Source organism: Cucurbita moschata, unplaced genomic scaffold (genome assembly GCF_002738365.1).
Source record: "Cucurbita moschata cultivar Rifu unplaced genomic scaffold, Cmos_1.0 Cmo_Scf00001, whole genome shotgun sequence".
NCBI classification, from domain to species: Eukaryota; Viridiplantae; Streptophyta; class Magnoliopsida; order Cucurbitales; family Cucurbitaceae; genus Cucurbita; species Cucurbita moschata.
In genome coordinates, this window is record NW_019268517.1 from 3,295,249 (window position 1) to 3,321,389 (window position 26,141).

The 26,141-nt window shown below is 35.8% G+C and overlaps 4 protein-coding genes across 5 annotated transcripts; 3 read left to right on the forward strand and 1 right to left on the reverse strand.

The window, feature by feature from the left end:
• Positions 1 to 112: 112 nt before the first annotated feature.
• Positions 113 to 2,702, forward strand: LOC111432685 (rho GTPase-activating protein 3-like). The gene is made up of 5 exons (XM_023069891.1): positions 113 to 594; positions 914 to 1,034; positions 1,126 to 1,245; positions 1,591 to 1,821; positions 1,997 to 2,702. Exons 1-5 carry the CDS (start codon positions 113 to 115, stop codon positions 2,471 to 2,473), a joined length of 1,431 nt encoding a protein of 476 aa, XP_022925659.1. The 3' UTR covers positions 2,474 to 2,702.
• Positions 2,681 to 5,857, reverse strand: LOC111435274 (GRF1-interacting factor 3-like). Its single transcript, XM_023072988.1, has 5 exons — positions 5,715 to 5,857; positions 5,511 to 5,618; positions 4,818 to 4,894; positions 3,558 to 3,642; positions 2,681 to 3,477 (listed from the first exon to the last, which is right to left on the reverse strand). The coding sequence occupies exons 2-5, from the start codon at positions 5,586 to 5,588 to the stop codon at positions 3,076 to 3,078; spliced, it is 642 nt and encodes a 213-aa protein (XP_022928756.1). The 5' UTR covers positions 5,589 to 5,618; positions 5,715 to 5,857; the 3' UTR covers positions 2,681 to 3,075.
• Positions 5,858 to 6,969: 1,112 nt separating this feature from the next.
• Positions 6,970 to 9,637, forward strand: LOC111436087 (probable protein S-acyltransferase 12). Of its 2 annotated transcripts, none has more exons than XR_002709354.1 (4): positions 6,970 to 7,341; positions 7,710 to 7,867; positions 7,988 to 8,048; positions 9,264 to 9,637. XR_002709354.1 is itself a non-coding variant. In XM_023074122.1 (4 exons), the coding sequence occupies exons 1-4, from the start codon at positions 7,268 to 7,270 to the stop codon at positions 9,339 to 9,341; spliced, it is 396 nt and encodes a 131-aa protein (XP_022929890.1). In that variant the 5' UTR covers positions 6,970 to 7,267; the 3' UTR covers positions 9,342 to 9,637. The 2 variants fall into 2 exon arrangements, 1 of the variants encoding a protein (XP_022929890.1); XM_023074122.1 differs by having other exon boundaries at positions 7,963 to 8,048.
• Positions 9,638 to 13,936: 4,299 nt separating this feature from the next.
• On the forward strand, positions 13,937 to 18,170 carry LOC111433554 (CBL-interacting serine/threonine-protein kinase 9-like). Its single transcript, XM_023071028.1, has 15 exons — positions 13,937 to 14,471; positions 14,544 to 14,606; positions 14,921 to 14,992; positions 15,125 to 15,232; positions 15,327 to 15,407; positions 15,697 to 15,750; positions 16,062 to 16,187; positions 16,267 to 16,356; positions 16,447 to 16,569; positions 16,687 to 16,794; positions 16,873 to 16,989; positions 17,081 to 17,137; positions 17,596 to 17,670; positions 17,776 to 17,912; positions 18,086 to 18,170. Exons 1-14 carry the CDS (start codon positions 14,295 to 14,297, stop codon positions 17,848 to 17,850), a joined length of 1,326 nt encoding a protein of 441 aa, XP_022926796.1. The 5' UTR covers positions 13,937 to 14,294; the 3' UTR covers positions 17,851 to 17,912; positions 18,086 to 18,170.
• The last annotated feature ends 7,971 nt before the right edge of the window (positions 18,171 to 26,141 follow it).

Genomic DNA, 26,141 nt, shown 5'->3' on the forward strand with positions numbered 1-26,141 from the left:
CTTTTCTCCCTTCATTCATCCACCATCATCCTTTTCTTTCTCATAACCCCATAAATTTGTTTCATATCTTCTCAATCTTTACCCTTCATTTGTTTTCAAGCAAGAACCACCCATGACTCGCTTGTTTCGATCCAAATCGTGTGGACATGTCGAAGGGAAGAAATTCAAGCCCCCGCCCCCGCCGCCGAGCTCGTATTACGACAGCGACGACGAGGAAGAAGAAGAGGAGGAGGAGGAGGAGGAGGAAGACGACGACGATTATTATGGAGATGGGGTTGGGGTTAGTGTAAATGAAAATGGGTATGGCTTGGTTTTGAGAAATTCGCTCTCTGATAGCGATGAGGACAAGCAGGAGGAAGCTACAAAGCATAGTAACAATGGCAATCAGTTTCAGATTCTTGACATTTTGGTCACTGCATTGAGGAAATCGTTGGTTACTTGCAGCGTTGAAAGGGATGATGTTTCTTCGATGGATATCAGCTCACCTGTGAATGTCAGGCATGTTTCTCATGTGACGTTCGATAGGTTTAATGGGTTTCTGGGTTTGCCTACGGAGTTCGAGCCTGAGGTGCCAACCAGAGCGCCTAGCGCCAGGTGAGCTCTTTTGTGAAATTGGTTTCTGTCACTGTTCTTCCAACTCGGATTGTTGTTTGAATTGAAACTAAGCGATTATAGCGGCATGATGTTAGGAATCACGAATCTCTTGATATGATATCGTTCATTTTGTTCATTTTGAGCCTTAAACTTTTATGGCTTTACTTTTAATTTTCTGAAAAAGTCTCGTTACGAACCAATTTGTAGGAGGAAATCATGGTTGCCTTGCTTGCATCGATTTGATTCTTTTTCTTTGTGATGAAATCATTTGGGAGATTACTTATTATCCATATTCCTCAATTTCATTCTTGTGATCCAGTGCTAGTGTTTTTGGAGTTTCTGCGAAGTCAATGCAGTGTTCTTATGATGATAGAGGAAATAGTGTGCCAACGATTCTTCTTATGATGCAAAAGCGATTGTATTCAGAGGGAGGTCTAAAAGTAGGTATTGATTGCGTTTTTGTACTGTTTTCTAGCTTGTTGAGACCTTCACTTTGTTCTTGATGACTTCTAATCCTTTTCACCATTGAAGGCAGAAGGGATATTTCGAATAAATGCTGAGAATAGTCGGGAAGAGTTTGTCCGGAACCAACTAAATAGAGGCATAGTGCCACGAGGAATCGATGTTCACTGTTTAGCAGGCTTGATTAAGGTATTCTCATTAACTTTAACTGATACTATCATTGTGAGATCCCACTGTCTGTTAGAAAAGGGACGAAACACTCTTTAAAAGAATGTGAAAACTTCTCTCTAATAGACACGTTTTAAAAACGTGAGACTGACGACGATACATAATGAGCTAAAGTTGACAATATCTACTAGTAGTTGACTTAGACGGTTATATTCTTTTTTTTTTTTTTTTTTTTGCATTGGAACTTTATGTTCCATTTAAGAAGTTTGTTGACTGCCAAAGTTGGAACATTGAGATTTACTTGGCATCTTGTTTTTATCATTTTTGGTGCGATCTTCTAAGAGCTAGTGTTTGTCCCATCTATAGGCATGGCTTAGAGAACTTCCTACAGGAGTGCTTGATACGCTAACCCCAGAACAAGTGATGCAATGCAACACAGAAGAACACTGCATTCAACTTGTTAAACTACTCCCTCCCATGGAGGCTGCCATCCTTGACTGGGCAATCAATTTGATGGCAGATGTGGTGCAACATGAGACGTACAACAAGATGAATGCACGCAACATCGCAATGGTTTTTGCACCGAACATGACCCAGGTGTGTGGTCGACTCATAAGCCTCAATCTATTTAGTTGGTAAATCGTCGTTGTTGGTTGATATGCTTGCAAGAACTCTACCCTTGGAGTAGACGATAATCTCTCTGTTCGGCTAGTAATATCACAAATACGGGTACTCTTACGAACTAACAAGCAGTTCTCTTAATTTGTTGCAGATGGCTGATCCCTTGACTGCATTAATTCATGCTGTACAAGTAATGAACTTGTTAAAAGTCCTTATTCTTAAGATCCTCCAAGGAAGGGAAGAATCAGAGGCCAACCAGCAGTCCTCTCGCTTGGATCCTCCCAACCACAATACTAACACAAAATCTTCAAACGCAACCATTGGTGAATCCTCCACGAAACTGCCAAATGCTATTGTTTCCACTGCAAGCGATAATGCAAGATGTAACAGTTTAGATAGAGCTGACTACACTTATGGAGTTAAGTATGAAAGCTTGGAAGAGAAAGAAGAAGAAGAAGAGCAATACCATTCAGCTTCTGGGAGCACTCCAACCAGATATGGATGTGAAACAAGTGAGTGGCTAAGTTTGAGAAAAGGGGTGAGGAAGCTATGCAGGCACCCTGTATTTCAGCTGAGTAAATCAACTAAGAAGAGTAGAAGTTTAGGAGTTGTAACATGTACGTACTAGGAAAGTGCTGACTGCTAAGGAAGGGTTCACATATTGCATAGGCTTTGCTGGGATTTGTGTAAACAGATGTAATGAAACAGATGAGTGTTTGATTTGAACTGGTTGGAATTCGATAAATGTCAAAAGTTTCTGTAACAAGCGAGTGGTTTAGAGCTCTATAGGAAGGAAAACTAGAAACTACATTTACAGCCTTTTTTTCTCTCGTAATTGTGGAATCATTGTTGAACAACTTTCCATTGCATTCAAAAGTTTGAAGTCAGTTGAAGAACAGACTGCTAGAAAACCTTCAGTAGAAGTATGTTCTAAAATCCTACAGATCCTTCGAAAGTTTGTTTACAAAATGGGATAAAAGTGGAACTGATCTCTACCAGTCCACCACTGCCTCTTCAAACTACGTCTGCCTTCTATGACCAAGTATGGAATTCAACTGCATGCCAAGACTCTAACAACACGAATTACCTAGACATTTTGCTTAAACTAAAACTGAGAACTTTGGGTTCTTCGCTCAATCTACTAATATCACCAGAGCATGGAAGTTCTACCGTACGAAGCACCTACTATTAACAGCCACATGTGAATGTGGAAACAGTCGTCAGGCTACGTTACTTAGTTTCCTCTCCATCGCCACCCCGACCAGCAGCTGAGCTCCCCTGACCATCAGCACCTCCCACATCACCAGAGTCCTGCTTGCCACCTCCACGGGCATCGGTTTGCCCGGAACTTCGAACAGGCCCTCCAGCACCAGCACCCCCAAGGGTCCCCTCGGGATGATGTGGGTGATGCATGCCATTGTTGGCCCCTCCCATAGGTCTTAGTCCCATTTGCCCTTGCATTGCTTGCTGGTGTTGCTGGTGTATCTGCTGTTGTGGATCCTGTAATTGATGAGGGTTTCCGAACTGCAATGGAACTTTTGGAGGGAAAAGTCCTGATTGCTGTGCCATTATAGCTGCCTGAGGGTGCTGCATATAATAACCCCCTTGCTGCATTGCAGGATGTGGAGCCATCTGACCATTCTAACACAGGTAAGAACGACGTACAATACAACATCAATTTAGGGGAAGCAGAGGCCTAATTAATTACCAACCTGTGGAGGCATAGCTGGAGCCTGTGGCTGGGCATCAGCAATTGCAGCTAAATACATCAAATTCTTCTGAAGTTGGGCTTGGTACCTAATTACGAGAATTGTATTAACTCAAGTACAAGCTCATGCACACTACAAGTACATGGGGGACGAAATTGAACTCAAGTAAAATACACGTGGGGAAATCGAAAGCCATGTAAGACAAATAGTTTTAGAAAATACAACACTTTAGCAGTCCATATAAACACAAAGGCACATGATTGCATAACAAAGTATGCAAATGATGTAAACCCATCAAAAATTAAAAAAGATTGTACCGTACTTGACTCAAAATATTCACAAATGTACTACCTTATATCAATTCTGAAGCACATATTTGATCTCATTTTAGATAAGAAACGCATACTTGATCAGAACAAAGACCATTTCATTAATATGTGAAATAGATTGCAAAAGAGAGTTCAGTCTGTGAAATGCAAACTCGATCTAGATACCTAACTAAAAAATGCAGCAATAGAAGCAAGATTTATAGTGTAGAAAGCCAGCACCCAGAGACCCCTCAGCTTATGAATTTCAAGATTCATAATCATTACTTTCAAATAACATGCAAGGTAAATGTGAGATCCCACATCGGTTGGAGAGAACGAAACATTCTTTATAAGGGTATGGAAACCTCTCTCTAGCAGACGCGTTTAAAAAACCTTGAGGGAAAGCCCGAAAGGGAAAGCCCAAAGAGGACAATATCTGTTAGCGGTAGGCTTGGGCTATTACAAATGGTATCAGAACCCGACACCGAACGATGTTCTAGCTAGAGACAAAACCCCAAAGGGGAATGGACACGAGACAGTGTGCCAGAAATGACGCTGGGCCTCGAAGGAGGGTGGATTAGAGTCCCACATCGATTGGAGAAGGGAACAAGTGCCAACAAGGAAGCTAGGCCCCGAAGGGAGGTGGATTGTGAGATACCACATCGATTGAGGAGGAGAATAAAACATTCTTTATAAGGGGCTGGAAACATTTCCCTAGCAGAAGTGTTTTAAAAACCTTGAGGGGAAGCCTGGAAGGGAAAGCCCAAAGAGAATAATATCTGCTAGCGGTGGGCTTGAGCCATTACAGTAAATCAACTACTTATATACATGACACAAACCACTTTGAACTATATGTTTTTAGTACCACAGAAAATCAATGCAACAACTTCATGGACTCCATAAACAAAGGTAGAAACGCATATAAAGAGAATCAAAACCATACACAACAACTTACTGAGCACATTCGTTTAGTTTCCCCAGATTTTGGTTGTCAAGTATGGCCAATATCAACTTTTTGTTCTCATCCAGATACTGCACACAGTAAAAAGTATTAGTTGTTGATAACTTTAACTCAAACATGATAACAAGGATCTGATCTTGAGCACTTAACTAAATCCATATTAGTTTATTCAGTTAAATATATTGATTTTAAATTACCTTGTCGTTATCAATTCTCATTTGAAGACATTAATTCATCATGGCACATTTCAATTAAGAAAGAACAATAACCACTTGCCCTAATTAACAAGAGATGAATAATAATACAAGCTCATAGAAAAAGAAGAATGAGTGAACGGACATATGTTCCCCCCATGTTCCTCTAATGAAAAAAAAAAATCAACTACAAACCTAGAGATTCAGATAGTCTGTGAAAAGGGTTAAAAAATAATTATATAATGGTCTCCAACTACTGCAACATCCGTAAAATAATACTCCCATCAAGGGGCCTACTTTACTTGCTTCTTTCCGTCTGTAAACATCCAGTCATTAAAGGAGTCATTCATGTAAGAGCTATTAACTTATGAAGAACAAAAGCAGTTGCATTTCAAAATCACATCCACGGCGATAAACAGAGCTCCATCAAATCAAACACATCATAAATAAGCGTTTAAGATTTAAAGAAGAAAGAGAAAGAGAAGGAGAATGCCTTTTGAATCTGCTCGGAAGTGATATTGGTGGGGGGAAATGAAGGCATCATCGGCATCATTTGCGGTGGTTGCTGCATCTTTAGCTTTCCTGAATATAAACCCTAGCCCTAACTCTCGGAAAAGAAATTTCCAAAGTCAACAGAGATTGAGAAGAGAGGGCGGAGAAACAGAGGAAGATCGAAAGGCAAGAAGAGAGAAAGAACCTGTTAATCGTTCAAAAGGAAGCTCCTTGAGATCGGATTCGAGGGAGAATCTCCGGTACGGCGCTCGGATGTTCAAAGAAAAGGGAAGGACGGGAGGAAGAAGAAAGAAAAATCCCACAAAAACAAATGGGGAAAAGTGTGAATAGGACAAGAAAATTAAATAATAAAATTACAGAAATTATGTCATAATTTCAATTTTGTGCAATTTAAACTTAATTATTATTGCTTGGATTTTAGGGGTTGCTTGTTCCTTTTAATTAATTAACTAATTCATGTTTATTTACCAAAATTAATATATTTAGATATATATTTAATATAAATAGAAGTTTATTAATGGAATGAAATTTAAAATGGTTAGAACAGCTAATAATATTTTAAATCTAATTAACTAATTAACTTGTGTGAGTCAAAAATGTTATATTGGATGATGCATTGTCTTCCTCGATCGCATCATGACACTTGTCTATTTCAACCCTTACTTGACCGGTTGGGCGTGGACGCCACTTCTGTGTTGCCACCTTATCTGTCTATAGCCCATTTTCTTGTATGGTTTTGATACAAGGAAACGTCTACCACCCATCGTGTTAAGTTTAATAAATTACCTATCATATCATCTTTTTAGATTACCACCCATCGCGAGTTGGAACAATAAACTGTCTGCCTTATGAACATTAACTATTTGTTTACCACCTTTTCAAACTAGAACGATAAGCTACTTGTATATACCATGTAATGACCCAAACCCACCGCTAGTAGATATTGTCCCTGTTAGGGGAAGGTTTTCACACCCTTACAAAGGGTGTTATGTTCTCCTCCCCCAACCAACGTGGGACATCACAATCCACCCCCCTTCGGAGCCCAACATTCTTACTGGCACACCGCCTCGTGTCTATCCTCCTTTAGGGAACAGCGAGAAGGCTGACACATCGTCCGATGTCTGGCTTTGATACCATTTGTAACGTCCCAGACCTACCGCTAGCAGATATTGTCTTCTTTGGGATTTCCCTTTCGAACTTTCCCTCAAGGTTTTAAAACGCACCTGGAGAAGATTTTCACACCCTTATAAAAGGGTGTTTTGTTCTCCTCTCCACCCAATGTGGGACATCACTTCTATTGGTTAGTTCATGATTAGGGGTTAGGCTCTAAACGTTCCTACAAAATACTTAAATGTTACGTGGAATCCAATACTAAGTTCTAGAACCATAACAATGTAGATCTAGAGCTCATAATATTAACCCAAATAGCATAAAAATAGGCTTAGCTATCATTTGTCTAATTTCCCCAATTTTAAGCTCATCATCGGCAGCATCTTCAGCTTCCTGTTAAACTTGAGGATGGCTTCAATCTCTTCCCGCTGGCGGGGGCTCTGCAAATCTCGTCGGAACTTCACTTCCAAAACGCATTGAATTCTTCTCTCATTCCTTCTGAGAAATTCTTCGCTATTGCCGATCAAGGGACGGAGTTGTTAAATCTGGCGTCCGATATCTGGAAGCGACTTTTCGCCCCAAGAAGCAGAAGATCTGCTCCGATTGTTCCGATTATCCAATTAAATAATGGAAGTCATCAATTCCTTCAGGTTCCTTGGCTACTTCATGAATGTTGTCCTACTATGCGGTTCTACTATGCGGTACTGATTCTGCTCATTTTGAATTTTCGGGTTACTGAACTTGAATTCCGATTTCATTTTGAGCGATTAACTTTAAACGAGGCCAATCACCTCAGAATTGAAATTTACGAGCAGTTGAACTTTGTCGTGCATAAGTTAGATATGGAGAGTAGTTGTATTCGCCAGGGTAATAGATTGTTTATTGATGTCACATTTAACTCCTTAAAGATGGTTAATATGGTTATTTATTGTTTTGTAAGCTTGCCTGAAGAAGATCGATATAGTCTTTCAAGGTCTCCTATCTTGTGATTTCTTTCCAAGAAGTTTACGATGACTGAAAGTTCAAAATCTTTTATCTTACCATGTTAAGTAAAATAAATTTCTTTCAGATTAACCTACTTGCCCCCTGCTCCCCGTAAGCTTTACACATTCTTGGAGACAACAATGGATACGCTTGTTTTGCTGCCTAGTTTTATCGAAGTTCTTGATGAAGCTAAGAGTCTCTCTAGTTCTCCTGCCAATCTTGTGATCATTTTTTTAGTTCTTGGTAAGAAGCTCAGCTGGTTTGTAGTTTACGTTTCTATAAAATTGAACTTACCCTTTGATTTTCCAATACTTTTATGTGTTTGCACTTTGATCCAGTTCTTAATTTAGCCTTTGCACTCAGTCTTTTTTGGTTCGTAGTTATGCATGCATCTCCCCTGATGAGCAATCCATTATCAATTGAGGTAATGAACTTGAAGTCTTCACTTGCCTTTTATTTGTCTTTAATGTTCTGCTTTAGATTGGATTATCAATTTCCTTTCCTCAAGATTCCTGCTGCTGATTGTTGTCTTAACCTCACTTATTCCTCACATTCACTGTTTTATTAGTCTTTTCCCACAAGTGCAAGATATCCTTTAGTTGGTGGAATTAGAGTACCTGGATTATTTGCCACAGAGAAGATAAAAATCGTTCTTATAATACATTCTTTCAAACGTGCAATTTGACCATTGTAGTCTCAAATTTAAACAAACCATTATAGCAATTCAGTCGTTAATTATTGAGACCTCAATGCCATATTTAGCTCTTAATGAGCTCGTTCACTATTGCATTTTCGGGTTCACGAGAAGAGAAGAGCAGTTCAATGGAAGTATGACCTAGGCAAGAAAAAAAATTATGAGCAGGTAATACATCTTTGCATATGCCATCTTGTCCTATGAATAGGGAGAAGGAAAAAAAAAAAAAAACACTACAATTTTATTCAGGGATAATATTTGAACTCGATGCCTCTGAATGCCTTTATTGCATCTCTCGTGGAAATTTATCTCCCTATGTGGTATTATGACAGAAGCTAGTCTCATGTTTAGATCGTTCCCAGAGTTTATGCTATATTCTTTTTTTAGTCGTTCTGCACTGAGCTGAGGAGTCATTTCCGAACATGCACCAGTTTTTTCACATATAGCCTTTAATAATCTCATGAAATCTTCTTTTTTTGTTCCTCGTAACTATGCTTAAACATGAAAGGCATTGCGTGTACTGATATTCATGTCTTGGGGGAACCCGAGTTATGTAGTTATTTTATGAACACTGATGCTTTTCTTTTTGAGTGATAATAATTTGTCAGAAAAAAATAAATAAAAAGCTAGTAAGCAACTGAATAAGAAAGTTGTGTACAGGTGATTGCAAATTCTTCTTGATTTAAAATTCCTATTCAGATTTCCAAGACCTTATTTCCATAAACATTAAAGAAAAAAACAAAAATTTCTCATGATATAGTAGTGACATGTAAATCTTGGTGAAATGATGACAACTAGGGCAGGCAGGTCCCCTTGAAACCAACTAGAACTTGCCTTAGAGCAGGCAAGTCTCCCTAGAATTGGTGGGGGTGGAGCCCCAATATCTCAGCCCCCATTTGCCCAAAAAGACAATGTAATGTAATCTTGTTCATCATCTAATTTCAGGTGGTCGATCATTATCCAAGGATGAGACTAAAGAAGAAGTTCTGTCCATGGAAGTGCAGAAACAGGAGATGGAAATAGAGATCAAAATGAAGATGGGAGCGATCATCAAAACAAGACTAAAAGGTACCATCCATTGTTGCTTCTGTGATCTATGAAACCGAACCGCCCACCAACCCATCACGAACCCCCCTGATACACTTACCAAAACTAAAACTAGACATGTCCACACATCCTTAAGATCTCTGTTCTTCTGCTTCTTCTGCTCTCTCTCCCCCTTCATCCCAGCTTCAGTGTCTGCTCCCACCTGCAATTCTCTCGTGTGTGACATAGAATAGGAGGAAAAACTCACAAATGATCCATTAGAAGGAGAAGAAGAAGAAGATAGATCGGAGAGAAAACCCAATTAGCTTAGGAAAAAGACCTGTGCAGTTCTTGAAGATATTAGAGAGAAAATAGAATAAGAAAGTCGCATTGAGTATAACGTCACGCGTGGCTTCCCAAAGTTGGTTTTGTCAATTTGAAGGAATGTAAATCTAAATAAAAGAAGGATTGGCATTCATTGGCTGGGATCGATAATTGCGTAGCTTCTATCTGGGGTAGAGTTTGATTGATTTATTGCCTTAGATGACATTTAGTGCCGCGACACCCACCTGGCCACAATTCCTTTGTTTCTTCATTTTCATAACCTCTTTCATTATTGTTTCTTTCTTCTCTCCTCCCTTCTCATGCAAAACCAACTACAGCTTCTATTCAGAACATTGATCTTTAAAGTATACTCATAAATGAGCCTTTACAAAAGAGGTCTACTCATCATTAATGAAACTAAATGTAACAGCCCAAACTCACCGCTGAAACTAAATGTAACAGCCCAAACTCACCGCTAATATTGTTCGTTTTGACCTGTTACGTATCGTCTCAACCTCACAGTTTTAAGCGTGTCTACTAGAGAGAGGTTTCCACACCCTTATTAGAAATGTTTCATTCCCTTTTCCGATGTGGAATCTCACAATCCACCCCTCTTGGGAGTCTAGCATCCTCGTTAGCACTCCGCTCAGTGTCTGACTCTGATACCATTTGTAACAGCCCAAACTCACTGCTAGTAAATATTGTCTACTTTGGCCTATTACGTATCGTCGTCAGCCTCATGATTTTAAACGCATCTACTAGATAGAGAGAGGTTTCCATATCCTTATAAGGAATGTTTCGCTCTCCTCTCCAAGCAACGTTGGATCTCACACTAAACCTACATCATTATATGTGAAATACACTTTTAGGCTATGACTTTTGAACTTGACAATCAGATTTGAATTTAGTTTCGTTACTTTTTTTAATAACCTATTTAGTTACCAATGTTCATCAGAAACTTTTATATTAGATTGGGGGAAATAGGAGGATTTAATTCAGGAAGTTGATGAAGAAAATAGTAATAGCAGGCTGTTTTAAATTATATATGAAACTCTGTCAAATACATCTGCATAAAAACACATTCATTGCAACTCAGCCATCCCTGGATTGTTAAATAAGTTAACAGCCACTTGGTTTTTACTAATATTTAGAAAAGGAAACAGCCCTACTTTTCCCAAAAAGCCCCCTTTGAGAGAGTCTGAGACACCCAATTAAAACTTGAACAAGGAAAGCCTAAAACACATCCAGACAAGACTGTCCCTTTATGCAGGCATGGAGAAGAACTGATGACAGCTCCTTTATTATACCAAATAAACTTACTAGCCGTGGTAATACAATAATGTTGTGAATGACACAACTGGGTTAGGTTGTTAGTATTATAATATTCCGAAGCTAAGCCTGCAGTTAAGTATGATTATAATCAATCATATTTTACTACTTCAATTGAATTTGAGTTAAGAAATTGGCCCGTTTCCTTCCCGTTTGACATAGTCAAATATAAGATTAGTTTAGTTCCAGAGGCAACCTGTACGACTTAACTAGTTAAAACATATGTCTAAACCAAGAAATTAAAGGTTTGAATCCCTTTATTCTGAAGTCATTTTAGCTCGGGTTGAAACTCAAATTTGATTCGGGTAGATTTTCATTTCATTTGAATAGATTTTTGGATCACATGGTGTGATAATGGAGCTGCCCAAGTAGAACTGTGATCTATGGAAGTGCAGAAAGTAAAGATAAGAACAGACATCATAACAAATATGGGTGCAATCATGAAAACAATGTCTATTTGTTGAATGAAACTGAAACTCCCACCAACCGAACACAAGCCTTCCCCATCATGCTTGCCACTGCCATTGAACCCTAAGTAGCCTTCACAGAATATGCAGATTCTCATTCTCTTCCCTTTCTCCTTCCTTCATTGCTGATTCAGCTTCTTCTCCGCCCCTGCAAATCTCCATGTTTGATCCATCACAAAAAGCTCTTCGGAAGAACATATGACTGAAAGAAAACACTGAGAGATTGGGAGAGAAATATTACTGTAGAGGGTTGAAGGATTTGGCAAGTAATTGTTGACAAAATAGGATACAAACCCGAACATTTTAGGTTAAAAGATCATCATTAGCCCAATAAAATCAAACCGAAAGCTCAATTATGTAGAAGACTGATTAGCTAACTCAATGAGCCCATTATCGAGAAGTTTCTAGATATCTAGATATTTTAAGAATATTCTAGAATAAGACCAATGTGCGGTTTACATTGTATAGCATCTACTATAGATACTCATCTACCTCTCCCAAGTTTTGTAGTAGTGTCTCAAAGAGTGTCTAGTAATCTTTTCTTGATTGGTTAAGAGTGTTTAAGAGTGTAGTTGTATTTAGCCACGAACACTTATTTAAAATTTAAAAGGCTAAGATGATAATTACGAATGTTTTTTTTGTTTATGAATTATATTAAAAAAAAAAATTCTTCCACGAAATGCTCGGGAATCTCAACATCCATATTAAAACATCTTTTGTCTCTCGTAATGGACATAAGACGATGTTTGGATATGTATAAATTGAGTTTTTAATTTATTGAAATAAAAAAAAATATTAAACAAAATAAAATTGCAATATCCCATTATAAGGTTTAAATTTCACTGAAGTCCATGAAACGACAACTTGTATGCCAATCATCATCTTGGTGTATATATATATGTGTGTATTACAAACGTTTAAAATATAGTTTTTCTATAAATCTTAAAATTACGCTTTATGCTTTATTATTAGTTTGAAATTAATTTTCTTTTATTAAATTTGATCAAGTAAATATAATATGAATATCTTTTCAAAATTTATAAAGCCTAACGCTAATAAACTAAAATTATATTTTAACAAGCAATATAATTAGTAGTAAGCAAATTACATAATAGATAATTAGCATAAAATTAAGTGGAAGTTTCTTGAAAATTATTTTTCCTATGAAGTAAAAAAAAAAAAATTTACAAAATATTTTGCCAATATTTCTTGAAAATATTTTCCAACATCCTCACTTTAAATTTTAAATTAGGACCCATTCAACATTTTTTGATTAATACATTGATTTGTAAACATAGAATTTAATTCGAGCTGGAATAGATTTATTATTTTCATACATTTATTATATACCAAATTAAAAGTTATTGGACTTATTCTTCTTCCAAAGAATGAATCTAAGGTCAAAAGAGAATTTTTTCCCATGATTTATACAAGGATAGAGAACATATTCCTTTGTCCTCGTATCTATATGTGTCTGTATATATTAGGGATGTTCATATAGCTATATAGAATTTCTAAACTGAGAATTTCGAGGATTTCTTAAGAGAATTTGATTGTTGTATGGAATTAACCCAAGGGAAAGTATGAAACATATTACCTTGATGATCAAGATCAAAAGTAAAGAAAACTCGTTTCTAAACTCGTGATTCGAATCACTCCACAAGAGGTTTGATCAATACCACTTGAATGACTCTAGCATGCAAATTCTAAACCTAAGAATTTGCAGAATTTGCCTCTTAACAAAGCTAAAAAAAATAGAAATTATATATTTTTTTTAATTCCAAAACGTGATGTCTCTTATCAAAGAAAAGGAGGCTTTATATAGCCTTTACAACATGAATGTATATGACAGATAACTCCCAAATTAAATTGACTAGTAAATAAGAAATACCCTAACATCCCTCTTGAAATGGCTCGTTAATGGTGGAATATGGTAATCTAGGTAGGTTACACTATAACCTTAACAAAAACAAACAAATATTTAAATTGTAATTAAACATTGCAATAAATGAAATGGGCTGATTAGTCCTCATTTTACTAGTTTCATAAATTTAGCTGAGTTCATTAAATACAATTTAAATGCATTTAATGCATATATTTCTTGAAGCTCAACTTTGCACAATATATAAGGGAGGTCTTTAACGTTTTCTAGAATTTTCTTCAATAAGCTCACCGAATATAAATGTACCAAATTTGTTGTAGCTTCCTGGCTCTCCTCTTTAATGGGTCCTTCAAGTACGAAAATTCATTGGTGTGGTTTATATCAAATCTCTACCATGATCCTGAAATGATGAAAACTTTGAGGAGGATAAGAAAGAATGGGTGGCAGGGGTAGAAAGAAGGGGTTCATCCTGACTGGATAAGAACATGAATTGGACAAGGTTTTGATTCTTGTTGAATAAACTTGGACCATTGGACTTGACCAAGCGTTGAAAGCATGCATTGTTTTCTGTTGGGTAATTCTTCAAATGAATACAACACAATTGTCCGTTTGTAAATGATTACAAAAACAAACAATGAACAAATTGATGGCGAAGATCTGGACATTAGACATGAAAGAAGCTCAACCGCGAAGCATCCTCTCCTACGCTCCAAAATTCCAATGGCAACGGGTGAGCCTCTGTTCCTTATCCTATAGGGGCTTCCTTCTCTTGCCGCGTCTGTTTCGCCACATTTCCAAATTCCACCCTTCCTTTTCTGTAATCAAAACAAACCAATTTGTTGAGCTTTTCCCATTTCCTTCGTTGCTACACTAAGATCTTCAACCCTAAGGGTTCATCAAATTTTGGGGTGTTTCTGTTTTATTCCTTTTGTGGATCTCTGGTGGAGAATGAGCGTGAAAACCCCGGCGACGAGGACTCGCGTTGGCAAGTACGAGCTCGGTAAAACCCTTGGCGAGGGCTCTTTTGCGAAGGTCAAGTTCGCCAAGAACATTGAGAATGGTGATTGTGTCGCCATCAAGATTCTTGATCGTGAACAAGTCCTTCGACACAAGATGGTCGAACAGGTAAACTGGTTTTCTTCGTTTTCTGGGATTTTTTTCTTTTGTTATTTGTTGTTAATCTAGATTTGTTGGCAGATTAAAAGAGAGATATCGACTCTGAAAGTGATTAAGCATCCAAATGTTGTTCAGATATATGAGGTACAATGTTCAATCTTCCCTGATTCTGTTTCCTTGTGAGGGAATAGGTTGAAAGTAGACTGATCACCTATCTTTGATTTAAATCCCATAAGTTTTTCGAGGAACGAAATGTAGTAAGGTTAGACCGTTGTCTCATAGATTTTAGTCGAGATACATGCAAGTCGGCTCGATAATATATGAGATTGTAGTAGTATAATCATTATGATGAACGATTCCTTTTCTACCAATTCACTAAGCCATTGAAGTAAGGATAAAGCTAATTTGAGAAGGTTCTTGGGATGCATGTGTTTTAATTCTTCTGTTCTTGTTGATAGGTTATGGCAAGCAAATCGAAAATCTACATTGTTCTTGAGTTTGTAGAGGGAGGCGAGCTCTTTGACAAAATTGTAAGACATTGTTTATCAGATTCATATTTGCATTTTAAATCTGTTCTGTCTTGTTTCTTATCTAATTTACATGTATAATAATCTCTCCTAGCCAAAGAGAAGGCTTAAAGAGGATCATATTTCTATTTATAGGCTACAAAGGGAAGGCTTAAAGAGGACGAGGCAAGGAAATATTTCCATCAACTTATTAATGCTGTAGATTACTGCCATAGTAGAGGCGTGTACCATCGAGATTTGAAGGTTTTAAAAAGATTTTCGAATTTCCTCGAAACTTTACTTAGTGTTTGCAATTAGATCAGTGGGGTTTAGTTTACTGCACTGTCTGCTTCTGCAGCCTGAAAATCTTCTTCTCGACTCGCATGGTGTTCTTAAAGTATCAGATTTCGGATTGAGTGCATTCTCGCAGCAAGTTCATGTGAGTATTACTCGTATTCTGGCAGAGATTCTTTCATGATTGATTTTGTCCAGTGTTCTTCCTTCATTTTGTTGTTCTCCAATTGCTTATAAAACTTCTCATTCGAACTTTGGTTTCCTTATCTTAGTGTTGGTTAGGAGATGGTTGAAGCTTCTTCCGTTGAATCTTTCTTTGACAAAAATATTGTAGTACATAGATCGAGATTGCTGCTTTCTTTTCGTATCGGATTTCTGTCCTTTAGGTGTCTGTTTCATATAATATCAAGGGATCACCAACACTATTATTGCAGGGGGATGGTCTTCTTCACACTGCCTGTGGGACTCCAAACTATGTAGCGCCCGAGGTGCGCATACATACTTCTTACTTCCTTTTTTTCAGTGGGAGGATTTTTGTATTTCGATATTCGAGTAAAGATGGTTAATCACAAACCACCTTGAGTTAGCAATGGCCGAGTTAAAATGCTTAGAATGAATGAGTTCTAGTCACGAATGCTTAGAATGAATGAGTTACCTTCACCACTAAATGTAGTAGAGTCAGATTGTTGTCTTGTAAGAATAGTTGAGGTATATAACTAAAATAAAATAACGATTGTTCGTTATACTTCTGCAAAATGTGCGCTAAGTTTTTGCCTTTGATTTTGATATACTATATCAGGTCTTCCATGATAAAGGTTATGATGGTCAATCATCTGATGTTTGGTCATGTGGGGTTATTCTCTTCGTTCTTATGGCTGGCTTCTTGCCTTTCAGCGAGTCAAATCTAACGCATTTGTATCGAAAAGTTAGTTTTTATCTTGTTTTGTTTTTACTATTTATACAGACTGGGACTGTTCTCAAATTATATTTGATATGAATTTCAGATTTCCAGGGCTGATTTCTGCTTTCCGTCGTGGTTCTCAAATGGTGCTAGAAAACTAGTTCGTCGCATTCTCGATCCAAACCCTCTTACTGTAAGTTTATAACTCCTATTTTGATTTACTCTCTTGAAGTTTGATCCTCCGTAAAGTCTCAAAAATTTTCTTTTCGTTCTGTTACTTCAGCGAATAACGATAGCCGAAATTCAACAAGATGAATGGTTCAAGAAGGGCTACACACCCACCCACTTTGAAGTGGAAGAGGATATAACTCTCGATGATGTCGATGCTGCTTTTAGCAGCTCGAGGGTGAGGATTTTATCACAAAACAGAGGCTTTGAGCCAGAGATTAATGTGATGGAAATGAGAGGAAAGATGAAGTTCCCTATTAAGTTGTTTTGTTAATTTTTTTTATAAAAATTCCAGGAACATCTTTTGACCGAAAAGAAAGAGAAACCGGTGTCGATGAATGCTTTTGAGCTTATCTCTAGGTCTCCGGGTTTCAGTCTTGAAAATCTATTTGAGAAGCAGAAGGTACTTATTCAGTTGTATTGTAATAATTCTGTATATTTAGTTAATTGATATCACATGGATCAAGTTAAATATTTTCAGGCTGTTGCAAAGAGAGAAACCCAGTTTACTTCACAGAGCCCTGCAAACGAGATCATGTCGAAGATCGAAGAAACTGCAAAACCTATGGGGTTCAATATTAAAAAACGGGACTACAAGGTAACCATTTATTGACAGCTTGTGAAAGATATCTTTGTTTCTGAGATGAGTTTTGTTAGAACTCTTGTAACGAGATATGATATCACTGCAGATGAAGCTGCAAGGTGACAAGACTGGGAGGAAAGGACACCTCTCCATAGCTACTGAGGTAAAAACATTATTCCTGGCTAACATTATTAATTAGTTTCGTATTCTCATGTACCGAACTCGTTTCAATGCCTTTGTCAAAAGCATGCATCTAGAGACTTTTAATTCTGAATAAATATATGTGAGATTCTACGTCGATTGGAGAGGAGAATGAGTGCCAGCAAGGACGCTGAGCCTCAAAAGGGGTGGATTGTGAGATCCTATATTGGTTGGAGAGAGGTTACTGAACATTCTTTATAAGGGTGTGGAAACGTCTCTCTAGCATAGGACACTATCTATTGGCGGTGGGATATAACTTGGCTTCACCGTCATCAGCCACCATCTGTGATTAGAATGAAAAAGGATTGAAACTATTTACTCGGTTCACAAATTTCCCTCAAATAGCTTCATTTGAAGTTCAATGGCTTTCTTTCAACATCTGAGGCCAAATATCTTTGCCCTTTGCCCTTTGAACTCCAGGTGTTCGAGGTGGCTCCTTCCTTGCATATGGTGGAGCTCCGAAAAACTGGTGGCGATACGCTCGAGTTTATCAAGGCATGTTACCAGTATTCTTATTGAAACTCAGAACTAAATTCATTATTTCAGAGCTAAATTGTACAATCTCATATACTAACGTGCTTTTGCATTTCCATACGACAGTTCTACAAAAGCTTCTCATCAGGATTAAAAGATATAATGTGGAGAACTGATGGAAATACTGTAGAAGGGAGCTAATATCTCTCTCGCTATCCTCTTCATAATGCTGTTATGAAGTTGATACCTGAGATGCTTTGCAGGTATCACATCGAAACTCGTCATCAATTACAAACGTTAAAAATATAATCCTAAGAAAATCTCTACTTTTTCCCCCTAAGAAATCAATAAACACAGAGTAATTGCACAAATAGTTAACGTTTCTGAAATAAGAAAAGTGAGCTGATTCAAGTGCACTTTTGTTTTGTTTAACCAGAAATTGCATCGGAGAGGAACATGATATCAAAATCTCATATCTATGGCATGGTTACCCATTAGACAGGAAAAAAAAAAAAAAAAAATAGAGATTTTCTGAAGCATTTGATTCTACTTCGTTCTCTATTTTCAGTTAACAATATCAATAATATGTTGATGCAAGTCATCTGTTATACTCATAGAATATGTATGATGTTTCATCATGGAACATATCAATAGAAAAATTAATTAGAAGAGTAATTGAATGAGCACGTAATGTTGTAAGATGGCTAAGAGAATGTCATTTTGTTGATCTGTATGAGCTTATGGTGCTTTTGGAGAGAGCTATTTTTATATGACTCCAAGTATACTTTATTTCTATATTTTAGGGTTTAGGGTACATTCAAATGAAATCTTCAATTACTGGAACAAGTTGTATAAAAATATCAAACTGCACTAATTTCAACAATGTACAAATAACTTCAACTTAATTAAAGAACTGTTTGTGAAGAGAAAGCAGTAAAAGAAAGTGATATAGAAAGGTTGTAAAGAACAGCAGTGAATTCAAGTCCACGATCGATCATTCATCGAAGGGGGAAGGCAAGGTTGTCGGGCTTAGCTTCATTTTCTATGTCTGCACGTTCTTTTCCAGCAAGGGCTACTAGGTAGAACTATCATTATTTGTGAGATCTCATATCAGTTGGAGAGGAGAACGAAATATTCTTTATAAGGGTGTGGAAACCTCTCCCTAGGAGACATGTTTTAAGAACTTTAGAGGGATGTCTGGAAGGGAAAAATCAAAGAAGACAATATCTGCTACCGGCGAGCTTGGGCTGTTACAAATACTAAACAGTCAAACATCGGGCGATGTGCCAGCAAGGAGGTTGAGCCCTGAAGGGGGGTGAACACGAAGCGGTGTGCCAACAAGGACGTTGGGCCCCTAAGAGGTATGGATTGGGGGGTCTCATATCAATTGGAGAAGGGAACAAGTGCCCGCATCCTCGCTGGACTCTGAATGCAACTTAAACTGCACAGAATTGCTAAGAAACTTAGCTCTAAGCTGAAAGAAAAGTAATATGTTCTTTTACTATATTTTACAAGTCTATTTTACAAAAACAACGTCCCAACTTTATATAGTCTCAAAATGAAAGTTTTGACCTTCCATGATGTATTTCAAGAAACATTCATACTTTATGAACATAATTAGTTGTTATGTAAATGTAACCGAAAAAGTAAATAAAAAGTCTTACACTAATGAAACACTACTAAAAAAATTATTCTATGTAGCAATCCTTACATTTCCTACTATTGGTGGGATGACAAAAAAAATTATTCTATGTAGCAATCCTTACATTTCCTACTATTGGTGGGATGACAGCTAGTTTTAGTATGTTGGGGTATATCATTATTGCCGTACCTAATGCCTACATCTCACATTTGCGGGTAAAAGAGTAATTGAACAAACATTGAATACGACAGTCCCTGAGGGTTCATAGGTAGCTGAATATTTATTCGATAAGGGCTTATTCAATCTAATCGTACCATGTAATCCTTTAAAAAATGTTTTGAGTTAGTTATTTCAGCTCCACTCTTTCGTTCCCTCGAATCAAAATTCAATCAAGTAAAGCCTTACTTAAAACTTCAAAAATGAATTATTTTTTTTGTGATGAAAGTAGTTATTTAGTTTATAGGAATCAAAGTAAAAATTCGAAGAATGGATTTTTCTTTGGTAACATAAGATTAAATTGTAGAAAGAATCATGTCGAGAAATTTTTTTTTTACCGATATTCCTGATTAGTAATTAGGAAACCCCTATTGAACAAAATAAAAGAGCAAATTATTTCTTCCGCAAAATTTGGTGGGAATAAAATGAATTTTATGCTCCCTTCTTACATTACATATGGATATATTATCCAACTATAGCAAATAGCGGCATAGAGTCTTGCATCTTTCTACATCTCTAGAGGATCTCTAGTTTTACTATGAATCCCTGTTGTTGGATCGGATTATAACGAACTTTTGGGTACTTTGTACGAAAATCTTAATGAAATTTTATTCAAAAAAAATTATAAGACAAGATAATAAATAAAATAATACAAAAGTCTATTATGATACATATATTTCATCTTTATGATACATATATTTCATGTCGAAAGATGAGTAAGTCCATTTATTTAATTCGACATTCCTCATTCCTTTTCTATATATACTCAAGTAGATATTACTTAGTATAATTATATATGGGGGTGTACATTCAACCTGACAACCCGGACTAATCCAACCCGAACTATAAGGGTTAGGTTGGGTTAGATTAGCATTTCGATAAGGATTGGGTTCATTTTTTTGAACCCGAACTGAATCGGTTCGTGGGTAAAACTTTCGGGTTGATCCGAGCCAAATTCAAATATATAAAATATATTAAAAATTCTTATTTACAATAGATTTGCTAGAGTGGTACTTTGGTCGGTCGAGATTTATTTAAAGAATTCTATACATTGTTAAATTATGTTCTAACAAGCAATTCTAAAAATGCTGTAAATGTAAATTTTAGTTTAAATATATTCAAAGAATTCTATATATTGCTAACAAGTAATTCTAAATTTTAGTTTAAATATATTTAAAGATAAATCAATAATTTTATAGTTGAATGTTCACCAATTTTGTTCTAATATATTTATTTTCTATTTGTTAGAACGTTATTATATTTCTAAATTCTAGTTTAAATATATTTAAAAATTATGTTCTAACGAGTAATTCTAAATTTTAGTTTAAATATATTTAAAGATAAACTAATAATTTTATACCTTCTTAGTTGAATGTTCACAAATTTTATTCTAATATATTTATTTTCTATTTGTTGTTTATTATATTTCTAAATTCTAGTTTAAATATATTTAAATATATACCCGTAATTCTAAATTCTAATGTATTTATTTTCTATGTGTAGTAACATTATTATATCATAATTTATATATATTATTTTTCTAATAGGTTAGAGCTATCCATCTTTATCAAATCACGTATAAGTAAACATATTTCAACTAAAATATTTTTATATGTTTCTTTTGTTATATACAATATCTCTAAACTAATCATTTTTACTGTTTATTTAATTTCATGATATATCCTTATATTTTTCTATTTTAACCCATTTTCAAGAAATGTCCGACATTCTTTAGTTTTATGACATGTTGAACTATCTTAATATGTCACAATTTTCACTCGAACTATGTTAATATGTTACAATTTTCGCTCATTGTTTTTTATTGAATAATTATGGATTGATTTGTATTTATTTGTAAATTTTTAATATATTATATATAAGATTGTATCCGAATAATTATAAATTGGAGATAAATAAAACTTTTAAAAAAAAATTAACAACCCAACCCGGACCCAACTCGAACCCAACCCGAAAATAGAGGGTTGGGTTGGGTCGGGTTATGAAAAGTTTCAGGTTGGGTTGGGTTGGGTTATGAAAAGTTTCAGATTGGGTTGGGTTACCAATCCAACCAACCCGAACTTTTGGGTTGGGTCAAAAAAATCGCTCAACCCAACCCAACCCGGACCATGTACACCCCTAATTATATATGAATTAGTATAATTATAAGATACCTTTTATAACAATCAATAAATAACAGGTAAAAATATTAATATAACAATAAATAACAGGTACAAATATAAAGTCGAGGTATCCATTCTAATGACAAACTTACCCTCTATTTTTGTGCCTTTAGTAGGTCTAGTATTTTCGGCAATTGCAATGGCTTCTTTATCTCTTCGTGTTCAAAAAAACAAGATTTTTTAATATGTGAGTGCCGTCTATTTTTTTCTTCAAAACTTGGACTTTGACGATTACACAACTATCTATTTAGTAGACTAGAGTCTAACATGAGGCTGACTCCAAACATAAGCGATTATACATGCGTAAACATGATATCGGAGGAAATGAATTATAAGTATTTGAAAATCGAAAATATATAACAGATCGGGCGACGAATAGTTGAGATGTAAAATCAATATCTCTAGATGGATGTAGGTATCTATAGGGAATCATATAAAGGTGATGTTATTATTTTAGATCTAAGTAATTCAATGAATTACTCCTAAAGTAAAGGTTCACATCAAAATAGTGCTAGTTGATTAGAGTTACTTCGGAAACAAAAAAACGTCAAATATATTTTTGTTATTCTATCAATTCCAATAAAATGCAACGAGATCTAGTATGAGTTGACGATCAGAACCTATATGGATAGAATTTTTAAGAGGATCTCGAAAAATCAACAATTTCTGCCGGACCTTTATCCTTCTTTTAGGTTCATTAGGGTTTTTGTTGGTTGGAACTTCCTGCTATCTTGGTAAGGATTTGATATCTTTATTTCCGTCTCACCAAATAATATTTTTTCCACAGGGGATCGTAATGTCTTTCTATGGGATTGCAGGTCTCTTTATTAGCTCCTATTTGTGGTGCACAATTTTGTGGAATGTAGGTAGCGGTTATGATTGATTCGATAGAAAAGAAGGAATAGTGTCTATTTTTCGTTGGGGGTTTCCTGGAAAAAATTGTCGAATCTTCCTCCGATTCCTTAGGAAAGACATTTAGTCCATCGGACTAGAAGTTAAAGAGGGTATTTATGCAGGTCGTGTCCTTTATATGAAAATCAGAGGCCAAGGGGCCATTCCCTTGACTCATACCGATCAGAACCTGACCCCACGAGAAATTGAGCAAAAAGCTACCGAATTGGCCTATTTCTTGCATGTACCAATTGAAGTTTTTTGAAAAATGAAGTTCAGAATGAATGCTTTCTTAGTTCGTAGCAAGAGGGATAAAACTGAAAAGAAAGAATAGTCTTTATAGACCATAGTAATAGTATAACTTAGCGGGGATTTCTTCAGAATGCTCATTTGAGCCAAAGCAGACGTATATGGAACAGACAGAAGACAGTCTTTATCCGAAATTTTTATGCGTATGTAAATCAACTTCACAGTAACAGTGGATTCTTTGATATTTTCTTTCTGTATTATTTCGAAATTCAAGGATTAACTAATGAATCACAAATCAAAAACTAAAAAAAAAAAAAAAAGATTCATATTAGTATCCATATGATTTGTAATAGAACTTATGTTTGATATAGATATTAGTAGTGTAGAGAGGTAACGAATGAAGTGAGTTCATTAAAAAATCAAAGACGAAAAAATGGCAAAAAAGAAAGCCTTCATTCCCCTTCAATATCTTGCATCTATAGTATTTTTGCCCGGGTGGATTTCTCTTTTATTTAATAAAAGCCTAAAATCTTGGGTTACCGAGTATTATAAAAAAAGGGACGAAATGTTAAAAGGAATATCTAAAAACACCTAAAAAGTAAATAAAAAGTCTTACACTAACGAAACACTACTAAAAATCTAAACTTTAATCATCAACAAAAAAAAATTTGTAACCATCCAAAAATATATGAAGCCCCCGTTGAAGTAACTTGTATCCGTTGTTGTATAAATGAAACTTGATTATTGAATGTTACCATAATTGCAATTGAAATGATGTGTTAGGTTCATATTATGCCTGGTTTTGTTTTGGAAATTAGGGAGTCAATTTGATTCCTCTCCATTGATCTCTCAAACTTTATTTTCTGTTCTTGTCTTGGAGAATTTCAAGGTCCGAGCAATAATATTACGAGGCTGCATCAATCTGAATTACCTTGTTCTATCAAATGGTTCAACCCGAGTTGTAGAGGGGCAGGAAATGGAATTGTTTTACCGAGTTGCACGCTTATTATAGTTAAGGTTCACAAGATTTTACGTGATCTTTAGGTTCTATATTTCAAACTTTTGCAAATAATTTATTGGACAAGATCCTCATATAATCTTTCCTCTTTTTCTCGCAGTTTTGAACTTGTTTCATGAATATTATCTCTTTCCTTGCTAACTTTCTTAATTGTTCTGCAAGTTTGGTAATTAACTACTCTGCGTTGGCCATATGGCTTGTTCATCTAGAATTTCATTCCTGAATAGCATTCTGTTAAGCATGAATTGATCAGAGCCAACAGGCACCATCTGATATGTCAATTTGGATGGAAATCATGCACAAGGTACACAATTTTCATTTCCATTCGATTCTCTGTTGGCTCCTTGTAAATTTGTAGTTGTAGGTTTAGGCACCACGGCAGGATGGCATGCACCGTCCCCAAAATTATGGGTCAACATCGGAGTATGAGTCTTGTTTGATCATCAATCGTGCAAACCTGTCAATGGTAGTTGGTGTATGAAGCTGGAGGAAGAAGAAGATGTTGATTTGAGGTAAGTCTACTGTCATATACAGGTTTGGACCACCATCCTTGATGACATGTGCTGTAGTAGCTAGATTATAGATTATTGTCAAAAGGGTAACACATCTTATCTTCATGTGATAGCGATAGTAAAGCTTATTTTAGGGAGAAAAATGTTGAGGATTGTTGGTCCTACCTCGGCTAATTAAGGGAAAAAATCTTAGGTATATAAGTATGAGACACTCTCTGTTGGTATGAAATCTCTGGGGAAAACTAAAAGAAAAGTCAGGAGAACTTAGGCTCAAGGTGGACAATATGATACCATGGTGAACTCTTGCCTGTAAAGGTTCGTTTTTTGATTTGCATGAGTGAATAACTTTGGTAACTTATTCAACATGTCTACTATTTTGAAAACTTGACTAAAAATGAAGCCAGAAATAAAATTTCATGAGATGAAATTCACTATTTCTCGTAGAGAAAGTGGAAGAGTAGTTAGTTCTCTTTTAAGTAATAATTTTGGGACTTGACCAATGAACCTCACTCTCTCGTTAATGCGAAAGAAACTTAATTCACTGTTAGATCATACACAAATTGTAAGATGTAATTATAGAGATCAAATAAACTTTTAAACTTTTGATTCAACTACAATTATGACTAATTTGTGATGGACATGTAATGCTTATATCAATGGATACAACTTGTCCTACCACACATGAAAGTGCAACTCTAGATTTATAGTGGAGTGACTTGTGCTTAATGAATAAAATCTAATTAAAGAGGGGTGGAATTGCACACTTTTGTGTTCAGAGCATTGTCTGAGTGAATAGGCAGAGCATACCATGCAAAGCTTGATTTCAGAGGCTGAGCTGGTTCCTTTTCTAGCCTCAACAATTTTATTTAGATGCAGGGGCAAGTCCCAGGAAAGTCTAGGTTGGCTTCCAGCTCCATCTCGATCGGCATCCTGCTTTCGAGGGAGTGGAGTCTTGGAGGCTGTGTTGCCCCAACCCAAGGAAGAGCTTTTGATGAGGAGAATTGTTTTGAGGGAGGGAAAGCGTAGTTGACAAGTCACTTCGAGGAGGTGACTGGTCTGGAGTGCTTTCATCAAATGATAAGGTCACCTTGCCATAGATGTGGTGCATGTCACACTAACTCTTATACATTAGGTATCTTGACGAAAGGTAGTGTAACAAGGATTTTAAGAATTAAGAATAACTTACATTTTTTGTTTGAATCCCTCACGATTCTTGTTGACTCATTTTCAAATAGGCCAAAAGAGGTGAAGATAGGACTAGACCATGATCATAGAGACCAAGGACACTGTGGCTGTGTACCCATATTTGGTCGACTAGGGAACTTAGACATCGACCCAAGCTTTCCTTCTCTCTTTTGTTTAGCGGTCGAGCTTCCTCATCTCTTATGATATTAGATGATAGATAGGAGTGCATTTTTATAATAATAAATGATATTTAATGATTTTAATGTCATAATTTTTATACTATTATGATATTAATTAATGGATTTTTGAAAGGTTTAATTATTTCTCATAAATTATTAATTTATTAATAGTTTCAATAAATATACAATAAAATTAATTAATGTATTTATTTCATCAAGTTAGACTTGAGATTCATTAAATGTGGCCATTTCTACTGTATTCAATTTTCACTAATTTTAACTTAATTTAAGAAGGTCAAACATCCAATTTTAAAAATGAAAAAACATATATATTTTATTTTATTTTATTTTATTTTATTATGGTTTTTTTAATAATTTATCATAATCATATAAAATTGGTAAGATAATTCATTTAAAATT

Bases quoted from the DNA above. Each gene is read 5' to 3' on its own strand.
- LOC111435274 (XM_023072988.1), bottom strand. From the start codon at position 5,588: ATGCAGCAACCACCGCAAATGATGCCGATGATGCCTTCATTTCCCCCC. The intron at 3,643-4,817 runs GTAAGTTGTTGT...TCTCGTAATTAG, and splicing joins AAACTAAACGAATGTGCTCA to GTACCAAGCCCAACTTCAGA. The intron at 3,478-3,557 runs GTTGGTAATTAA...TAGAATGGTCAG, and splicing joins CTCCAGCTATGCCTCCACAG to ATGGCTCCACATCCTGCAAT.
- LOC111432685 (XM_023069891.1), top strand. From the start codon at position 113: ATGACTCGCTTGTTTCGATCCAAATCGTGTGGACATGTCGAAGGGAAG. The intron at 1,246-1,590 runs GTATTCTCATTA...TCCCATCTATAG, and splicing joins GTTTAGCAGGCTTGATTAAG to GCATGGCTTAGAGAACTTCC. The intron at 1,822-1,996 runs GTGTGTGGTCGA...AATTTGTTGCAG, and splicing joins TTGCACCGAACATGACCCAG to ATGGCTGATCCCTTGACTGC.
- LOC111436087 (XM_023074122.1), top strand. From the start codon at position 7,268: ATGGAAGTCATCAATTCCTTCAGGTTCCTTGGCTACTTCATGAATGTT. The intron at 7,868-7,962 runs GTAAGAAGCTCA...ACTTTGATCCAG, and splicing joins GATCATTTTTTTAGTTCTTG to TTCTTAATTTAGCCTTTGCA. The intron at 8,049-9,263 runs GTAATGAACTTG...ATCTAATTTCAG, and splicing joins GCAATCCATTATCAATTGAG to GTGGTCGATCATTATCCAAG.
- LOC111433554 (XM_023071028.1), top strand. From the start codon at position 14,295: ATGAGCGTGAAAACCCCGGCGACGAGGACTCGCGTTGGCAAGTACGAG. The intron at 16,357-16,446 runs GTAAGTTTATAA...CTGTTACTTCAG, and splicing joins TCGATCCAAACCCTCTTACT to CGAATAACGATAGCCGAAAT. The intron at 16,990-17,080 runs GTAACCATTTAT...ATATCACTGCAG, and splicing joins TTAAAAAACGGGACTACAAG to ATGAAGCTGCAAGGTGACAA.